The sequence below is a fragment of the Lutjanus erythropterus genome, chromosome 15 (genome assembly GCF_056507025.1).
Source record: "Lutjanus erythropterus isolate fLutEry1 chromosome 15, fLutEry1.hap2, whole genome shotgun sequence".
Classification (NCBI taxonomy): domain Eukaryota; kingdom Metazoa; phylum Chordata; class Actinopteri; order Lutjaniformes; family Lutjanidae; genus Lutjanus; species Lutjanus erythropterus.
The window spans coordinates 22,163,548-22,183,437 of record NC_139331.1 but is presented as its reverse complement, the minus strand read 5'-3'; the positions used below and the strand labels follow the sequence as shown (position 1 = coordinate 22,183,437).

The window sequence follows — 19,890 nt, the reverse complement described above, 5'->3', positions numbered from 1 at the left end:
GTGTGTTTTTTTTATTACTTTAATGCAGTGATTAAAGGTTCATCATTCCAGACAATTGTTTCTTTCGAGTACATTGCAAAATTTTTGTTTATGCTATTGTGTGACTTCAGTGACTTCAAACTATCCTTTAAAAATGCTGAAGTTGCACAACAACACACACAGTCGGAGATTAAGGCAGCGGGAGACCGGCAGCTCCAGTATTCTAACTGGTAAAATTGCCAATTTCACCTATGGAGTTTGGTTGGACGATATCTGGCATGTATAACAGCGTTTTCCTGTCATAAAAGGCTAGTAGACCTTTTTTAAGTAGCATTTTGTTGCTGACCCTGTCCACAGCAGATCGATGCTTAGCTTCCGTGCAGCTCTGTGCTGCCACTTCTTCAAACTGGGGACATGCCAACCAGCATCTACTGTAGGTAACACACTGACTATGAAGGACCTCATACAACCCCACATCAAATAATCTGAACCTTTTAAGTGAAAGAGCATATTTGTTCCATTTGTCATGGGATTACTGTAGGGGAATTGCGTCTCAAGGGGTGGTATGACTCAACGTCTGCATCTGCATGTGACTGAAGAGTTTGATTTAGTGGATCACAAGCAAGCATTATAATCAAGCGGGGGCATAAAAACAGTTTGGACAGCACCTTGTGCTTTCCAGGAGTTATCTTGGCCAATAAAAAAAGAGGCACTTATGATGAATAGCTGCCTTAGCAAGCACAAGTCTCAGGACAAGCAAAACGACTTTAGCACCTTGTGAACCCGGAGAAGGGCTCCCTCGCTGATCACAGAAATAATGATGAGGAAAAGGCAGAGAGACCAAAGACGGCCAAGTGTAATCTATGCAGCCCACAAACAGCAGCTTAATTAAACAGAGCTTCAGATGTTGCACACACTCAGCATAAAACGAACAAGCCTTCAATACTAATTCTCATCCAATTGAGCCTGGGTCCATCCACAATTAGTACTTTCTCCTGGAGGGGTGCACACCCAGTGCACCGGTCCACGGCTGGATGATCGGCTCTGGACAAAACACACAGGTCTGTGATACAGACTTGCGCGAGCTCTAAAAGATGAGCTCCCTCACCATGACCACAGATGTCTATTCAGTTCAGGGGAAATGTGCAGATGGTAAACAAGTTTGTCATTCTCCAAGGATTTGACTTTTTCACAGACTGTCAGCAGCCATTGTGATTCATGCATCCTTGTGTCCCTGATGGGATTTTGTTTCATTAGCAGTAATTCCTCCTGACAAGTGTAACATGAACAAGTTAAATGCATCCAGATTTTACAAGTTCTCAACCAACTTCCTTTAACAAGACTACACTCAGCTCGACTCAGCGAACAATACAACTTTCTTGTTCACTACAGCACATTGGTTTGCAATAATTGTAAGGCCTAAAGTCATGTTAAGTTTTTTTCTGCTTGTTAGATTAGATACACGTTGAGGAGCAATATGTAACATGTCCAAAAATAGTATTGCAGTCCAAATAGCAAGGTGGCGCAATAGCTAGTATATTGAATAGGTTGATGTCCTATTTAATACACACTCTGCAGTTGAAGCGAGTCATTTCCACCCACCCCATCTTCCCCAGACTCGAGGAAGCTCAGGCAGGCTGCAGAAAAGCTGCAGGAGTGCAAAACGAGTGCAAAATTAGCATTTGACAATAACAAGCAATGATGAGTCCTCCACTGTAATTTCATCAGCTGTTCAAACTGTCAGTTGTCTGTCAAATCACCATGTCCACACTGTGGCCATTTTCCACTGATGTCCCACAGGGTAGGAGGCTCAACAGTCTTATCGCTGCATTCCAGATTCAGGTTGCATAAACGTAGGGAATATCACAAATCACTGCTTTCAGATTGATCAGAAACTGAAAAGACAATGGACAGTGAAAATCTGGAGGGACATCGGGCCACATTTCAAGCTAAAACGACGTATTTGTTCATTAATTTGCTGCTGTGAGACAACAACACACCTAGGCATTAACCGCCTCCTTGGTTTGCATTTGATAGTGTTACAAGATATAACAGACATATATCAATTCTTTGGATATTTCAGAACTAATTTACAACTTTCTTATCATATCAAGCAGCATTATTAAATGGCAATATAACTAGAAGGTGGTCAGTGCTACCTCTGTGTCCTCTGCCATTTTCTCCTCAGCATAAAACTCTTCAAAGTCCTCCTCACTACTAACAGTTTTCTCATTAGTTCCTGATAAAGATAAAAGTTATCTTAGTCTTTAAAAGAGCTTCTTACTGTGGGGGAAATACAAAGCATCTGTCTCTCACAACTAACACAGAATAACCAGATCAACACTTCTACGGACGCTTCTCACTGTCGTCACACCTAAAACCACGCCTGTAGCTGCCGTCAGTTCCCTCCTGGGACGCTGATTGGCTGTGCCACTTTTGGTGTGGACACGAACTGATAACTTGAATCCTGGCATGAAGGATTTACACATGAGCTTGTGAGCTCGAGAGCCTGTGAATCCAGCTGCCTCACAAGGTAAAGAAAGCGTCATAACTCTAAAAACTGTCTCTGAATTTCACTCCTAGGAACAACTCTTTGTGTAAGGTAGCTTTGTGAATCGTGCCCCAGGTCATGAAAAAAGCTCTGTGATTTTATCTTACCGAAAATAAACTTGCTGCAAGTTCTTGCAAGAATTCATTTTCTTGATACTTATGCAGTTACTTTAATTATTCTGCCAAAATACCAATTCGCATTTCTACATAAAATTCCTTAAACATAAACAAATACATGAAATATATTTTTTTATGAAAACGTTGATTTCCATCACCATAACATGTCAACTCCACAGTCCTTCTGAATAAAAGCTAAATAAGAATTATGGTTTTAAATTGTGTATTTTTATTAGCAGTAAGAGGAATACTCAGCAAGTTTTATTAAAATAAAATTACTACTCACCACAACTATGCAGTGAATCATCAAAGAACCATCTGACGGAGCTGACGCTTGCATCTAATGACTAATTTAATCACTATGAGGTTGGCCTGTTACAAGATTTAATAGCCAAGAGTTTGATCCTTTAATATATTTTCGCAGCATGATCAAATAAAAATCAAAACCCCCTCAAAATATGAATACGAAATATGTAGGTCATTGTTATATTGTTGTCATTTTCCTTCAAAGTCCCAAAAATGTTTTTGTTTCTTCAGATTTGGACCAAGTGGACTGAGTATAGAAAACCTATAAGGCCAGACTTTAGCCAACTTGCCAAAAATAAATAGTAAAAATATAATGTGATTATCATATTAATCGATAGCTCACTCTTTTCCTCTTCCTTTTTTTTTCTTTTCCCTTTTCAACCCTCGGTAGTATCTAAAGTGAAAAGCTTTCCATGTTGAATTGTAAATAATTCAAGCTAATGCTATAAAAGAAAACCTCTGGAACAGTTATAAAAAAGCTAATAAATGTACTGCGTTTTTGTATTTGTTTAAGTACACACAATGCTATGTGATTCTACTTGTACTAATACTTGGTAAAATGTTGAATACTAAATAACTGCTTTCCAAAAAAAAAAAAGAAAAGAAAAAAACATCAAATTCCACTGAGAACAAGCAAAATTGTCTTTGCCATTTGGCATATTTTTTTGGCCATGAAGTCTAAATAACTTGTTGAAAAGTTGTGTTTGCATTATAATAATATTATGAAGGCAATCTGAAATACTTTGGCTCTGAGTGGGGCTCTACACGACTCCTATAGAGGCAGTCTTACAGGCCAACAACAGGCCAAAATAGAGCAACCTATCAGCTGAGGGGCCTGAAGGCTGCGGCTATGACAGGCTTACTCACGAGATCAAGAACAAAGAGTCATATGATCAGCTCACACTGACGAGGCAGAGCAGCGGTGGGAAGAGGAAGGAGCCGATGAGAAATGCGTGGAATGCGGAGTACAGGCTGGTGCCTCCGGTGTGCGGAAGACATTTGAATGGAAAAAGGTAATCCTGGAGGATTAGGAGGAAAACTTCAAGCACATAATCTTGTCATTTGGCGCTCGATTCAATAAGACCCCACTGCGACTGTGAGAAGTTCACACTGAAGTAGTCACAGTACTGAACGGTTAGTGGTGTAAAAATGTTTGTTTTGCTTGTTTATGTTTAAAATAGCAGTTTACAGCCCCAGTGATTCATTAATCCCCTGAGGGATTCTGCCTGCTGTGACCAGTAATGAAGTAATAGCCAGTTAGTCCTTTACTGGGTCACTTGTGATGCTGCAAACTTGGTACATTTTCAAATTACTTCCTAAATTGTGTGCACCCTGGTGTCATCTACTGTGCCCTAGTCAAATACAAACAGTAATACAAGTCCCGATATTGAGTTTCACCCCATTTGAGCAAAATAATTATTCCCCAGGCTCAACAGTCCTCGTTCAGAAGGTGTCCTTTCCATCTACAGTTCCACTTTACGACTTTAGATTTGAGGTTTTTCTAAGGCTAAAAGCAGGTAGTCCAGGGGCCATATTACAGAAGTTTTCTATGTTAAGTCTTAGGTTAAGATGGGAAGAGTCTAAGATAGGATTTCTCCCAATTTGGTATTACAGAAACAAATCCTAACTAACTCCAGGAATCCTGTCTTATTTCATCATATCTTATCTCAGGTTAGGAAATCCTAAAAACTCAGTCCAGTATGGTTTTGTCCTTTTTTTGTTTTTTGAAGGTTATTTTTTGGGCTTTTGCCTTTGTTGTGATAGTGACAGCTGAAGAGATGACAGGAAGTGGGACAGGAAGAGGGGATGACACGCAGCAAATGGGCCGCAGGCCGGAGTCGAACCGGTAACCCCTGCAGAGGACAGACAGCCTCAGTACATGGGGCGCGTGACGCTCTACCAACTACGCTACAGGTGCACCTCATGATTCATCAGTTTTTAATGTCTGTTACCTAGCAACCAACACTACTTTTTTAATCTCGTCAAGTTTAACAACTTTGTAAGTGTTGGCGTGTCATCAATGAAACACAATGAAATATACATCGAAACAAAAAACGGCAAAAACAACGAAGGGCACTTAACTTCAGACAAATGAGGTAGGTTTTGATAACATCTGAAGAGAAATCCAAACATCAGCACACTGTTAGCATACACTAGTGTTAGCTGACACTACCTTTAGCTACTGTTAGCAAACACTGCCTCACACATGGACGATGAGGGAGTGGGCTAAGATTGCAGACACAATCTCTACTGTGTCCGTCATCCACTGTGTAAAGGAAATAAAGGACCAGTTACACAGATTTAACAAATAAGCTACTGTGCACGAACCGTTTGCTACCATTCGCCACTACCACTAGCTATTGGTATCACTACCACTAACTATAGTTCGCGAACCAAGACCCCAGGAAGAGTGCTGTACATTTAAGCCATTTGACATAGTAGTCAAATCATCTAATGACAACGTTACATGATGCACTGCGGCCCCCATAGACTTAAATTGTAAAATAAGTGGCTGTATGAATGGCAGATACATTTTGTGAGTATCATAATCCCTGCAAAATACCTTGTTTCACTAATAAAACTGTATCCATCTGGTACAATAACATTTCTAAAGTCTTGAAGACCCTCAGAATTAAATCATTTTATCTAAATCAAGTTATTGGAGGCTAAATCAGAAGTTAGCTGCTTGGCCACACAATGTGGAAGCATACATGGAAGTTGTGACACCAAACTTGGGTTCATGTACCACTGAGCAGTTCTCATACCAATGATTGGAGGCCTGCCTCCAACACTGTATCCAGTTCTTTATAGTACACCCATTTAGCAAACACTACCTTTACCTAGTTAGTAAGGTTATTTATTACTACAGGTGGAAAAGTTAAAGTCAGAACAACTTCATGTAATATTAAATTTAGACAGGATCAAGATTTTGGGAAATTAGTTAATATCCATTCCACAAGCATCTTATCTTTAGTTAGGAAAAGAGCATTGACTTAGGAACAGTTCCTCTGTAATGGCTTTTATCCTAAAACTGGTCTGAACCCTACTTACTATGATTACCAAACGGTTAAGATTGGATCTGCAGGCTAGGAAGTTTCTATAATACAGCCCCAGAAGTAAATATATTTAGTCTGAAATGGCCTAATGGGACTAAACCTCTAACCCCGGCAGCTTTGATGCCATGATGGTTGTGTGGTTGAGTGGTTGTAGAACAAAATAAAAGTCCAGACTGAAGCAGTTTAAATGACATAGAAATGATAAACAAAGACAAACAAATGACCTGCCTTGCCACTGCTGCCAGTACTCGTGTCCCATTTCAATCAATAATTTCATGAAAAACATAGCTTTAATGTTTTTCACAGCCTGATGCAGATGTCAGCAGTGTCAGTGGAACTGTCAGCATACAGTACAACTAATTATAGAGAATGCTGCTTCCTTTAAGAGTACCGAAGATGCTGTAACGTAATCAATATCCGACCCTTTTAATAGGCCTTTCAGCGCTTATTACAGCACAAGTGATCTAAACTGAGTCAGAACAATAGAGAGGGCCAACGAGGAGGTGAATTAAAGCAGCATGTCAGCTCAAAAACTCCACAACTATAACAACACATCCCCTTAAATAAGATGTGTCTTTAATTACATTTAGGCTTTCATTCTCAGTGCATTAATTGGTGGGTTCTGAGCTGATGCACGAGAACAAAATAATCAAATCTTTAAAGAATCTAAAGTATTTTTCAATCCCAATTCCAAAAAAAGTTGATGTGTAGAACTAATAAAAAGATGGCAATGATTTACAAAAACTTTGACCTATATTCAACTGAAAACAGAAAAGATATTTAATCTTCAAACTTATTCATTTGGTTTAATGTTTTTTGTAAATATACACTCATTCTGAATTTGATGAGTGCAAAACGTTCCGAAAAGGTTGGGACAGGGGGCATGTTTACCATGGTCACCTTTTCTTTTAACAACTTTCAATAAGTGTTTGGGAACTGAGGACACTGTCCAAGTTTTGAAATTCTTCCTCATTCTTGCTTGATACACAACTTCAGATGCTCAACAGCCCAGGATCTCTGTTGTCGTATTTCGCACCTTAAAATGCACAACACATTGTCAGTGGGAGGCAGGTGTGGACTGCAGGAAGGTCAGTCTAGTAACTGAACTCTTTTACTATGAACCCACACTGTTGTAACATGTGCAGAATGTGGCTTGGCACCATCTTACTGAAATAAGAAGGGATGTCTCTGAAAGATATGTCGTCTGGATGGCAGCATATGTTGACCCAAACCCTTTATCTACCGTTCAGCATCAATGGCGCCCTCACCAGTGTAACAGTTAGCCAAGACATGGTCACTAACACACCCCTGTACCACCACAGATGCCTGTCAGACCACAGCACACTTTTCCACTTTCTGTCAGTCCATCTCAGATGAGCTCAGGCCCAGAGAAGTCTGCAGCATTTCTGGATGTTGCTGATATACAACTTTCACTTTGCATGGTAAAGTCTTGCGTTTATAGATGCAGCAACAAACTGTCTTTTTGGACAACAGTTTTCCAAAGAGTCCCAGAGCCCACGTTATACAATTAGGTGGGTTTTTAATGAGTTTTTAATGCAATACCACCTCAATGGTCAAAGGTCACAGGCATTCAGTGTTGGTTTTCCTTGACTTGCCTCCTATGTGCAGAAATTTCTATGGATTCTCTGAATCTTTTAATGATATTATGGATTGTAGATGGCAAAATCCTTAAAGTCTAAAGGTTTTGTGTTGAGGAACATTGTTCTTGAACTGCTTTAAGACTATTTGTCCACACAGTTCTTCACAAAGAGGTGAACTTCACCCCATCCATGCTTGTAGACAACTGAGCCTATGAAGACTGTCCCTTTAATACTGTCTAATGAAACTGTCACCTCTTACCAATTAACCTGTTTACCTGTCAAAAGTCCCAAACAGATGTTTTTTAAAAAAATTCCAAAACTTCCCAAGTCTTTTGTTGCTCCCATCCAAACCTTTTTGAAATGTGTTGCTTGCATCAAATCAGAATGGTGTATATTTATCTGTTTGAACATTAAATATCTTGTCTTTGTAGCACAGTAAACTGAATACAAATAAAAGAATAATTTGCTAATCATCTCATTCTGTTTGTTTGTTTTTTTTTTTAACTTTTATACAATGTCCCAATCTGGATGGAATTAGAGTTGCCTATAATGGCTCTTGATAAAGACTTATTTTACTAATTTAAAATGGTATTGACTGATTTTTATTTATTTATTTATTTATTTTTTGCCTGCTTAGTTCATTATTTCCTCATAATGTCCTTGTGGCAGACGTTAGATCAAACAGTTGCTCATTTACACATCCAGCAGACAGGGAACAACATTAACATTCATTTGCAGTCACGTTTTTGTCTACCTCTCCTTTTTAGCTCCTTTTGTTCTAAAAAAAAAAAAAAGCATGGGTCCTGAGGGAAGTATCTAGCTCTTTAGTCTAGTAAATTCTCCACCACATTCAGCAGCTAGTCGCTAACTGTTTTGGTCTGTTATTCCATACTTGGCGAATATTATTTGGGGCTTTTCTGCTGGAAAAAAAACTGCCCAGAGAGGTGACTGATGAGAGTGGTAAGAGTGAAAAAAATCTTAAAAGTCAAGACGGTGAACCAAGAGATGCAAAACCATTCTGTGGAGCTGAGGAAAACTGCACAGTTGGGTGATGATTCCCTGTTCCTCCATCACTATGAGTAACCTCTTTCACATTATAGTCACTTCATGCCTTGTTAATTAAAAAAAAAGTAGATTAGCAAAACTTAATCTCATAGAGCATCATACCTGGCTCAGAACAGTTCTTCTCCTCCGTTTCATTGTCTGGTACTGAAGCCATTAGCCGTCTTCCCCAGTGTTCAGCAATTGGATGTCCCTCCACTATCATCCCATGGCCTGCAACAAAAATAGAACAGTTTTACTCATTATACATTCAACATAAATAAAATATCTAAGGTTGTAGTTACGCATGCGAGTTCACAGCCCACACAGTGTTGGAGGTCGGTGCTAAAAGATCTGCTGGAATGATTGTAAAAAGCTGTTTGTTTTGCTGCAGGGAAAAAACATGAAACTCCATTTTGCACATTTTCAAAAACAGCAATGAAAACTAACATGGCCGCTATTGTACGAGTACGTTTAATGACCCAAAACATCCATGATCACAGCCATTAATCCAAATAAGGTTGCCTGTCTTTAATCCCTTAAAAGTTTTCGCTTATGTAGATATGACATTTTCATCTGGCGGCGGCAATAACACATCAACATGCAGCTGCTGTGCCATTATGTTTTGGGGCGGGAGAGTGGGAGGAGGAGCATACACAAGTTTCATTTTTCATTAAACTGCTCTTAAGCCGCTGTAATGAGGACATAAAAAACTGCAGTCCCAAATCTATTATATAAAATCATGCCAACGAGCCGAGCAGAGCTTTAAACTCAAGATTTTTTTGTAGTGTCACCAGACAAGCGCAAAAAATCCTGAATTTACAAAGTGGTATTTTACTGCAGGATGATTAAGAGCATTGCTGTATATACAATTATGAGCAGATCACTGGGGAACACCCTGAGGACTGAGCGTCTGTGTTTAATTCATACACATTTTTTTTTAGGCTACCTCTGTCTGGCTTTTTGTCGTAGATTACACAATGTCTGTAAAAGAGTTTCTACGCAGCAGTGGACTCACATGATCTCTCTGTTTGCAAAGGTCTCCCTGAGCATGTGAATGTCTCCGTATGATCACTCAGTCTCAGGAGGGTAATTCCCCTTTTCAGGAAGTAACAGTGGAAACAAAGGGTAACATACTGAACAACACTGACCTATTAAAAAGGTAATGACATCTAGGAACATTCTGCTGCTTATAATACACAAATTGATATACAGAATATTGTAAAGCCATAAATAGGCTAATATTAACCTGCTGCAAATTCATCAGTATCAGTGTATATGCTGGCTAAATGCAGCACAGATTCATTGATTAATCACACGGTAAACAAATGTCAGAAAATACTTTAAAATACCCCAACAAATTTAGCAAGAAACTGAAGCCCTATTGCGTATACAATCTATGGTTAAAACGAGTCGTTTCCCCCCCCCCCGCCCCCTTCTCCCCAGACTCAAGGAAGCTCAGGCAGGCTGCAGGAGCACTGAACAGGAGTGCAAGACGAGTGCAGCATTGTAATTTGTCAATAACAAGTAACAGCAAATCCTACAGTGTAAGCCGGTTATCAGCTTACAATCAGCTGTTCATAACTGTCAATCGCCTGTCAATGTAAAAATAATCCTATTATCCAGACAACAAAAGAACACTGCTCTGTGACTTAAATTTGAACTCTAATTCATGTGAAACAGGCAAGCAATAACACAAGTTACAGGCTGGAGTACAGTTTAGAATTTCAAGAGGACACTGGTTGTACTGTTGTCAGAGAAGTAAGTATTCCTTAGTTTCATTCATCTCAGACAACATGTTGTGGTCATTTTATGATTTATCACAGTAAATATATTACAGATTTCTTAATTAAAGCAGTAATAACTCTTTTTGGTTGCTTAAGGGCAGTGAACTAGCTGTATAAACAAGTGGTTTTGGTGAATCGGTTAGCAAGCAGCCATCTTTTTATACATCCCGCGCCACACATCCACGCCACTTTACACTTATGAGACCATATTTTACATAATTTCACGCTCTATTGAAGAATTTGAGACAAGCGATTGGGACTATAAAATCATTTGGAAACTCAAAATCAAGTGAGAAGTCAGGTCTTTCTCTGATACATTTATATACAATCAGACTTTTATTTGCGGCCAGTGGAGTCGCCCCCTGCTGGCCATTAGAAAAAATGCATTTAAGGCATTTCCACATTGGCTTCACTTTCCAGACCTGGAGGCTCCATCCAGTATTTATAAATTCTATGGTTTCTTCCCATTCAACGAACACATGTCAAATATTCACTCTCCTCTTATCTCTTTAAAAGGATGCAGCTTTAAAAGGATCTTTAGAAAAATGTTATGTTCATCTGAGCAAATGTTCAGCTGGAAATTTAAAAATAAAAAGAACCCAAGTGTTTTTTTCTATCACAGATTAAAAATGTTTTTAAGCACTGTTACTTATTTTCTACTCTCCCAGCTTCCAGTTAGTGTTTTTCTGACGTAATCTACCTGGATCGAGTGATATTTTTGGTGTACTGACACAGAAAAGTCTTCATTAAGTGGCTTTCAATCCTGTATAGCTGGACAGCCTGACGATCAGCAGGCTCTGGACAAACAGACTGTACACAAGGCGACTTGCAGCTGCTTCCCACAGCTCTCCAATCCTAAAGACCAAACCCTCCAGTCATCACTCCAACCTGTTCCTCCTCACTAACCAGCTCCGTTTCACTCCTCCACTGCCTCTGGCCTGCCCTTTTTGTTTCATTTTAATCTAGCAATGCTCACAATAAAACAGTGTCCAATTTAACGCCATGGGGAAGGACACGGATGCCAATTTGCAAACACAACAAGCATGTGGACAACGTGCCAAGAGATAATCACTTTTGTCACACATAAGAATAAAAGAGTCATGTGTACGGCACATGAGCTTTCACAGCTTTCACATTTTCACCGCAAACTGGTTTGAATGTAGTGGATTATTTTAACTTTTTGGGGAAATTATGCATGACAGTACGTCGATATGCAATTTCTCCAGGAGTTCTATGTAGAATCGCTTCACCACAACTATGACATTTTTTTAATTCAAAACATAATCTGACATGTCTAAACAAAGCAGGAAAACTGCATGTGTGTGTGCAGACATGGGCTGTTCAGTCTACTACGCTCCCCCTGCCAAGCATCTGAGAGGCAAACAATGAAGATGTGATTCTAGTCAGTACTTCTAGCATGCTGAGGGTAAATGAGAGGCTGCAGTCTGTTGTGGGCATGACTCACTTTTTGATTAATGGTCTTATTCTTCGTGTTCAGTGGCCATAGTGTTTTGTCATGAAGAACTTTGAGGTCTTGATTACCCCTTGATTAACACTTGTTCACTTTGGCCGCATGAAACCTTGGAAAACACTGAGATTTTCAGTGGAATTTGGTAAATAGGGAATTTGAGCCAAAAATGACTTTGATGGCGATTCAGATCTGTGATCAGCTGTGAGCGGTACATTACAAAAGCATTCACTTTTGAAGCTACATCCCAGTTTGATAGCTCAATAAACTGAACTTCAAGCTTTAAAGGAATTATGGGCTGTGATGATAACTGCAATATCACAGTCAAGTGATGGATCAGCTCTGTCACACACAAGTCAGGAACACAGCCTCTGATTGGTCGACAAACTCAACCCAAGCCATCTTGGGACGGCTAACAACTTGCCAAAAACAACGGATACATTTGCACCAGAGCCAGCATTATAAAGGTACAGCACTAGCATTAGCACGAACCTTTCCTGCTCAGCTTAACTTTGGGGCCAACTCCTTTAACTTTTCCATCAGTTGGAAGTCAGACAGGACTTCTTGGTTTTGAGAAGCTTTTATGAAATGACATGCTATAATCTGTACTGTACAGGGGTTAAAGACAGGACTTTTACACAAGAGACCAGAGTTTGTTTCCTGTGTAAGACAGTTGATCAATCTGATTGCACTTATTTTAACTCAAACCATCATGTTTTCCTAAAGACGAGCATATCCTGTATAACTGCCACTGTTAACAGAGACACCAGTCCGCAGTGTAAACCACAGAATTCTGTCCATATTCCAACGCTCTTTATCTTGCACTCATCTTAAGTAATCTTTCTCTTCTGCAAGTCTGCGTCCCACCTAATGAGCCTGGTGGTTTCCCAGCAGTTCATAGGCTCAAAATCTAAGCCACAGGTTATATGTGTGTAGCGCTTCACTTGATGTTAGCCAATCAGCGTCTCAACAAAAGACAACGGTGTTTAAAAACCATAATGACAGGAAAAAGGCGTGGGGGGAGCAAAATCAGCTGGACCAGTGCGGGTGGGACATCAAGGTCACTGTGGATTTTTTTTTTTTTTTGAGGGGGATAAGGCCAAACTGAGGGGGCATGGCAGCCATGTACCTTGTGGCTACCATAAAATTCCTGCTCTGGTTGGAAACATTTAAGAGACTGTAAATACACAACTCAACAAACTTATGTGTAGCATTTTTAGACATCCTGATGTAGACAATTTTGCATATTATAGATTTAAAATGACTTTATGGTGCTCTTATGTGTGTTAAACAGCTTGGTATAAACATAATACCAGTTAGAAATTCAGGTAACCGCAGTACACAGAAAAGAGGGCCGTGTATGACTACGCCTCTCAGACTACACAGAGCAGCAGAGCAACAGTAGCACAGTGGTAATGTCGTCCTCCAGGTCTGTTCAATCAGCTCAGCAGGGAGATGAACCAAGGACAACCATCCATCAATCTTACTGTGTGGTGAACCTGTGTGGAGCTCTCCTTCTACCAGTATTCACCTTCCCGGTGCCAAGAAAACATCTCCACCACAGACCCCCCCCTCCCCCCTTGCCAATCATCGTCAGCAGCCTGCTGCAGCTACCTGTCAGAGCTCAGCCCTGCCCCACTTCTCAAAAACACCTGTTCTGGTCCACTATGCGGAGCTCCATCACACATGCACACACACACACACACGCAGCCACCATCAGCATGCACGACAGCATGTTGCGCCCCACCCCTCTTTATGGAGATGTAACCCAGGAGTAGTACATCAAATCCCATCCATCTGGACTGTTCAGCACATCAACACTCCCCCACGCTACTATCAATCAAATGGGTAGCAAGCGCAGGGCACAGGTTTTACTGTGACATGTCAAATGCTTGTTCCCCGTTGTGATGGCTGAAAGATGAGAAGGCCGCAGCTATTCAATTAGACAGATCTGATTATGGTGAGCTTTGGGTCTCGTGGGTTCAGAGGGGATTTTTCTGGTTCACTCGCACATCAAACACTTCTCGTGCGTGTCACCTTGAAATTCCATCACCACCGCCGCTGCTGCTGCTGCTGCTGGTCAAACATGCTGAAAATTCACGAGATGCGCCTTCTGTCAAATACCGCCACATGACAATCACTGTGTGGGTCAGGCAAACTTGATTAAATGTAAAAAAAAAAAAAAAAAAAAAAAAAAAAGGCAAGCCATTAGTGACTGAGGGGGGGCTTACTTTGGCTCCCAGTGCCTGCCTTTGGAGATAAGAGATTTGTACTCGTCTGTATGATATCATTCCAGAATAATCTTTTAAGCCTCTTGTTGTTTTTAATGTAATTAATAAAACTCCCGATACATCCGTCAGAGATCTACAGTGGGGCAGGGCAGTAGTTGTGGTGAATTTACAACTGTTCTCGGTCCTGCATGAGGACTAAGTGGTTGCAGATGGACACATCTCAGGACAGGGTCTGGGACTGAGGCTTAGGGTTAGAAGCACTTTGAGGGGAAAAAAAAAACAGATCGTCCTCTTCTCATTCATGCCCACATGCAAAAAAAAAAAAAAAAAAAAATCCAGATTTAACAGCAGTAGTTAAGACTAGACTGCACTAAAAATTAGGGCGAGGCGACATGAACAAAGTCAAATATCACATTATTATATTTATGTAGGGCAGCAACTAATGATTATTTTCATGATCAATTAATTTGTTGATCATTTTCTCAATTAATCAATGAAGTATTTGGTTCATAAAATGTCGGAAAATGGTGAAGAAGTATGAATCAGTGTTTCTCAACGGCCAACGTGACGTCCTCAAATGTCTTGTTTTGTCCTCAACCACCGATATTCAGTTTACTGTCATAGAGGAGTAAAGAAAACTGAGAATCTGGGCATTTTTTTTAAATGGCTAAAAATTCATCAATTATCAAAGCAGGCTATGTGGGTCTCAGTGTAGCAATATATATTGATTCAATAACTAGCCTGTTTACACACTATTGACTCAAACCAGATATAAATTATAGTGACACTGTAGAGTTTAAAGTAACTCTAAATGTATCATTTTAAATACTGCATACACAATCTGCAAAAAGTTCATATTACATGAAAATTATTGAGCTTAAGACACTTTTTTAACTGAACTCTTTAAGTTAGAACTTCTAAACAAAGAAGTTCAAATTGCTCTTTATGTAACTACGCATACTGTTTTACAGTGGACTAAATACCTCAATATTAATATTTAGAGATGTTGCGATTCTCCACTTGCACAATTTGACTTTTGATTTTAATTGTCATGATTCGATTTATTCATTTTAAACTTTTTTCTTTTTTGTACTGATGACAATGTCATTGTTAGACTATCAAGTCTCAATTTATAAAGATCAACAGATCATTGGTTTTATGCCCTGACAACTGTTTTTTATTATTTCAAAATCCTCTTTAAAAAGAGCTTTATGGTATCAAGTGTGATATAATAGCTGGTAAACACGCTCATCTTTGAAATGTTTTTTTCTTAGGACATGCATTATTTATCGATATTTCAGAGATATTATAGGGATGACTACTGGTGTTTTAACAAATTATTAACACAAGGTTTTTGATAAATAATGATCAGGATATTATAATCTGGATAGAATGAATAAGCGGGTAAAGGGATAATAGAAACAGCTAGAACAGTTTGATAAGTTCAAAAATTTACGTCACTTGACTATAATGCCACCTTTAAAACCAGGAAAAGACAACACTTATGTAATATTGTGATATAATGATAAATTCCTAAATCTAAGACAATAGTCACATACCACAATCTATTGATTTTGGACATTGTTATATTTTGATCAGGCAAAAGTGTCTTTTCCTGACTTTAAAGGCTGCATCACAGAAAAGTGATGCAATTTTCTGATCTTACCAGACGATTCTAGCTGTTCTATTATTTGCCTTTACCCAATTAGTCATTATAACCAATAGAGGTGTACAGAGATGCTGCTCAACCAACAACCAACAAAAAACAGCTATTTGTTTTCAAACAGAAGCCCAGAAGTGGGCGTGGTTTATACTGTAAGTCACATTAGACTGGGTAAATGTTTTATTTTCTACACTAATATTCAATGGCAATGCAATTATTCATTGTTTTCCACAACCTTGCTGTACTTCTTGTATCCGTTTATTTTTAGCCAAACTAAGTTTTATGAACTGTCTAAGCCCGTCACCACCTTCCCTTTAACTGGTGGACACCGAACAATCAGAAAAGGAAAAAAATGTTCTATAAATTAAAGATTTGTTTTGCATTTGAAATAGAAACTCTACAATAAAGATACACAAGTACAGAAGGGAATACTCTTGGTGCATTAAATCAGTGACAATGGTTATCATGAAGCTAATTTTTTCCCCCCAAAAGAGCAACTTCAGATAGAAGAAATATCCATTTCCATTGCATTATTGGTACTTTCCTGAGTAACATATTTGGGTGCATACCTAATATCAACATTAATGGAGATTTTTTTAGCAAAAAACTCATTGTGTGAAAGCACCAATTGTTATCTCTACCACACTGATAGAATTATTTGGTCAAAAATAGTGATATTTAATATCTACATCGCCCATCCCTACTTTATGTTCCATTGGATAGTTTAATCTAGACCTGCAACATTAAAATCAACTAAACCTCTATTGTTAAATAAATCACCAACTATTCTTATAGTCAGTTTTTTTGTGCAATTTGTTAAGAAACAACATCACAATTCTGATTTCAGCCTCTGAAACAGGAATAATTTCTGGCTTCTTTAGTCCTCTAAACTGAAAAATCTCCCAGCTGAGGACATCACCTTGGGCTTTGTTGATATTTTCAATTTTTTCTGATGTTTTATGGACCAAACAACTAATCGATTAATTGAAAAAAATAATCAGCCGATTTATCGATTAATTGTTAGGTGCAATCCTGGTTTAATTCTATACAATTATCACGATTTGAGAATTTATAGTTATTTTAGAGAAAATGTGTACATGATATATCATATAGTGGCATGAAATCGATATTATTTAAAGGCCATATCGTGCAGCCCTGATGTCTAGATATATCGCCCAACCCTAGCAAAAATATTCGCAAAATTCATGTTGGCACCGAACACAGGTCTTATTGTTTCCCTCCGTTTGAACAGTACTGTCCTGGGGGTGTGTTTTGTCTAGTTAACCTCTGATCCCGGTGGTGTGTCAGATATCATTCTTCACCAGCAAAATGTCAAGGTTGCTCGTTAGATTACATAACTGAGTGTGTGAGAGAGGCTGTGTGTGGGATGCTCTGCGTGGCAGCACTGTTTGCACGGGCCTGAGGTAAGAGTTTTGACATGTGTGTGCATGGGAGGCTGTTTGGAGTGTGTGTATGTGTGCGTGTGTGTGTGTGGCTGCATGTGCACGCATGATCAGTCATCTGAGCCGTTTGCTCAGCGCACACCTCGGGCTTCACTCAGATATGGATATATCGCAACATTCAGGCAAAAAGAAAAACATCAGTGTTTGTATACACACACCCCCTCCCCTGCCTCCCACTCGCTTTAAATGATCATCGGTGGCCTTTGCGTAAAAATCAAGCATCCCTCGATGGCCATGCGGAACCTGGAAGCATGATGATGATGATTGAGGTGATCCAGTGTGTGCAATGGTGTGTGAAGCCCCTTGTCAGGCGCGATGATGCCAGCATTAACCACGATCCTGAGCTCCGGTGGAGTTTGACCCGACGATGCTGACAAAAAAAAAGCCACATTTTGGGGAGGGGGCAACGCGTGAACAAAACCAGAGCCAAATCGTGTCCCTCCATCTGGGTTTGATGGCTGCGTGCATGTGGAGCGTGAAGCGTGCGTGTGTGTGCCGTGATTATGAGCCAAATTAAAAAACGTGCCGCTGCCACGGCGCGCACACTGCGGCATATATACGGACAAACAGACGCCTGTATACACTCCAAAAAAATAACATGTGCAGCTGACTTTCTCATGAGTGTAATTGGCTGGAGACATTGAAGGCACTATGGACGATTTTTGCATTTTAACGCAAACTACACAAAATATGCACAAATCTAAAATCAGAGGGATCGCATATGCATTTTTGGTCAGGAAATTTGCTCCTATTTTAAAATACAAACAAATACAACGCTTTGATCCCATGCCCTTGACATTAACGCGTGTTACAAGAGGTGTATCCATCATTACAATTAACTAGCGTGCGTGATTTCACTGCAGATTTCCGTGCTCTGTCCTCAGCCCCCCTCCCGGTGCATCTCAGCGGTCTCTTCCCGCTCCTCCACTCACCTGTCTTGGTCAACAGCACCGACATGCTCCACGCCACGAAGAGGACACTGCAGACGAAGCACACCTGCACGAAAAGCATCTCCCTCCTCTTGCGAACTTTGAATATCTTGGCGATTATTGTCTTTTTGGACGCGCTCACGGTGTCGGTGTCGTCCCGCTGCTCCATGGCTCGGCCACTTTATTTTGTTGCGTCCTTGAAGAGAGCCGGAGAAACTGCCCTGCCTGCCTGTCCCGCTTTGCCTCCTCTCCTCGCCTCTCTTCTTCACACAGCCGGGGATGTGGTCTTCATTTTCAAAGCCGTCCAAGAAGCCAGGGCGCAGATGAAGAAGAGTAGTGAAGCGGACAGGTTTTTTTCTCTCTCTCTTCTTGTCTCCTTTCTGGACAATGACACGGCGGTCAAATTCCGATATATGTTTCCAAATCAATCCAGAGATGCTCCTGAATTCTGCAAGAGGATGAGTGTCGGACAAGCTCCCATTGCAACACGCATCCTGTCCCGTGGAGAAAAAATATCAGCTGCAATATCCCCTCTACGATCCGTGTAGTTTCTGCGTAAAAAAAATAAATGCGTCAGTGTCCAGCGGCTCCGCTCCACGCACCTGCGCCCGTTAAGTGAAACCAATCTGTGTTCATCAAGGTTAATTGTTAAATTCAGGCAGCAGCAGTCAGTCGCCTCGCTCGGGCGCCTCCCCCTTCACACGAATCCCTCCTCAGTGCTGATGAGAGAGAGGACCATCAGCTGCTCTCCATGCGCTCTGCTCCTCGTCCCCTCCAATCCAATGAGACCGGGCCCCTTTAACTTTCCCCGAGAAAGACTGCATGTGCAAACAGCCAGCGAGAATGAATCAGAATCATGCTTTCCCTTTCTTCCACCTTGAACCTCCTCTGGACAGCTCCTCATCGATCCGCTCCCTGGAAAATCTTTCACGTTATTTGCGCCGTGAGATCAAACAGACGTGTAAAGGGCTGGATTTGAGCGACGAGGCAAGCAAGCCCTATCATGCTACTCAAAACAAGCCTAACGCACCCACCACCTCTATCGCCACCACCACCACCGCTGCCGTGTTATGAAACCAAATCCAATATCTTTCTGGGTCCCGAGCACAGCTCCGTTATTACTAACTGGCCTACAACTCACCTGCCATCCTCATTTTGATATCATACTGAGTAATTGAGGTGATAGATCTTCAGGCTGCCTCACAACCATGAAATAATTTCTCATTGCCTAAAGGCTTTTTATGCCAAGATTGTAATGGTTCAGAAAATTGCTTCACACAAACAGAGCTGTACATACTACAGCTGGGTAATGTAATGGGACCTTTATGTCAGTGGAGTGGCAGGAGTGAATTAAGTGTGGATGAAATATGTCCTGCAGTGACTGGTCATTACAAGCCAAACAATTACCATTATAAGGGGAAAAATCAATTGTGCCGTATGTTCTGAAAAGTATTAATATGAAACAGCCGCACTTCACTATTATGCGTGTTATGAATTTTCCACAAACGTCAGCCTTAAAATGCTGAGTCGAACTGGATTTAGCCTCCACTATGCCCCTAATTAGTGTTTGATAGTTGGCAGCCCTGCAACTGTGTCACCCACACAGGCCAACTAAGGACTTCAGAAGCAGAGTCACATCAATCAAGAAAGTCACATGACTTGGACTTGATTCAGACTCCAGTTACAAGTTCAATGACTT

The 19,890-nt window shown here is 40.3% G+C and overlaps 1 protein-coding gene across 3 annotated transcripts in view; it reads right to left on the bottom strand.

Annotated features, from left to right (window-relative positions):
* The window catches only part of slc24a4b (solute carrier family 24 member 4b), a 53,176-nt gene extending 33,975 nt beyond the window's left edge, over positions 1 to 19,201 (bottom strand). Inside the window, exons 1-2 of one of the 3 annotated variants that reach the window (XM_084737473.1) lie at positions 18,195 to 19,201; positions 8,777 to 8,884 (exon numbers count right to left, since the gene is read on the bottom strand). In XM_084737473.1, coding sequence (XP_084593599.1) covers positions 8,777 to 8,884; positions 18,195 to 18,360 — 274 coding nt within the window. In that variant the 5' untranslated portion in view covers positions 18,361 to 19,201. The remainder of the gene's footprint in view (positions 1 to 8,776; positions 8,885 to 18,194) is intronic. The other 2 variants (XM_084737472.1, XM_084737474.1) reach the window with 2 other exon arrangements.
* Positions 19,202 to 19,890: the final 689 nt, after the last annotated feature.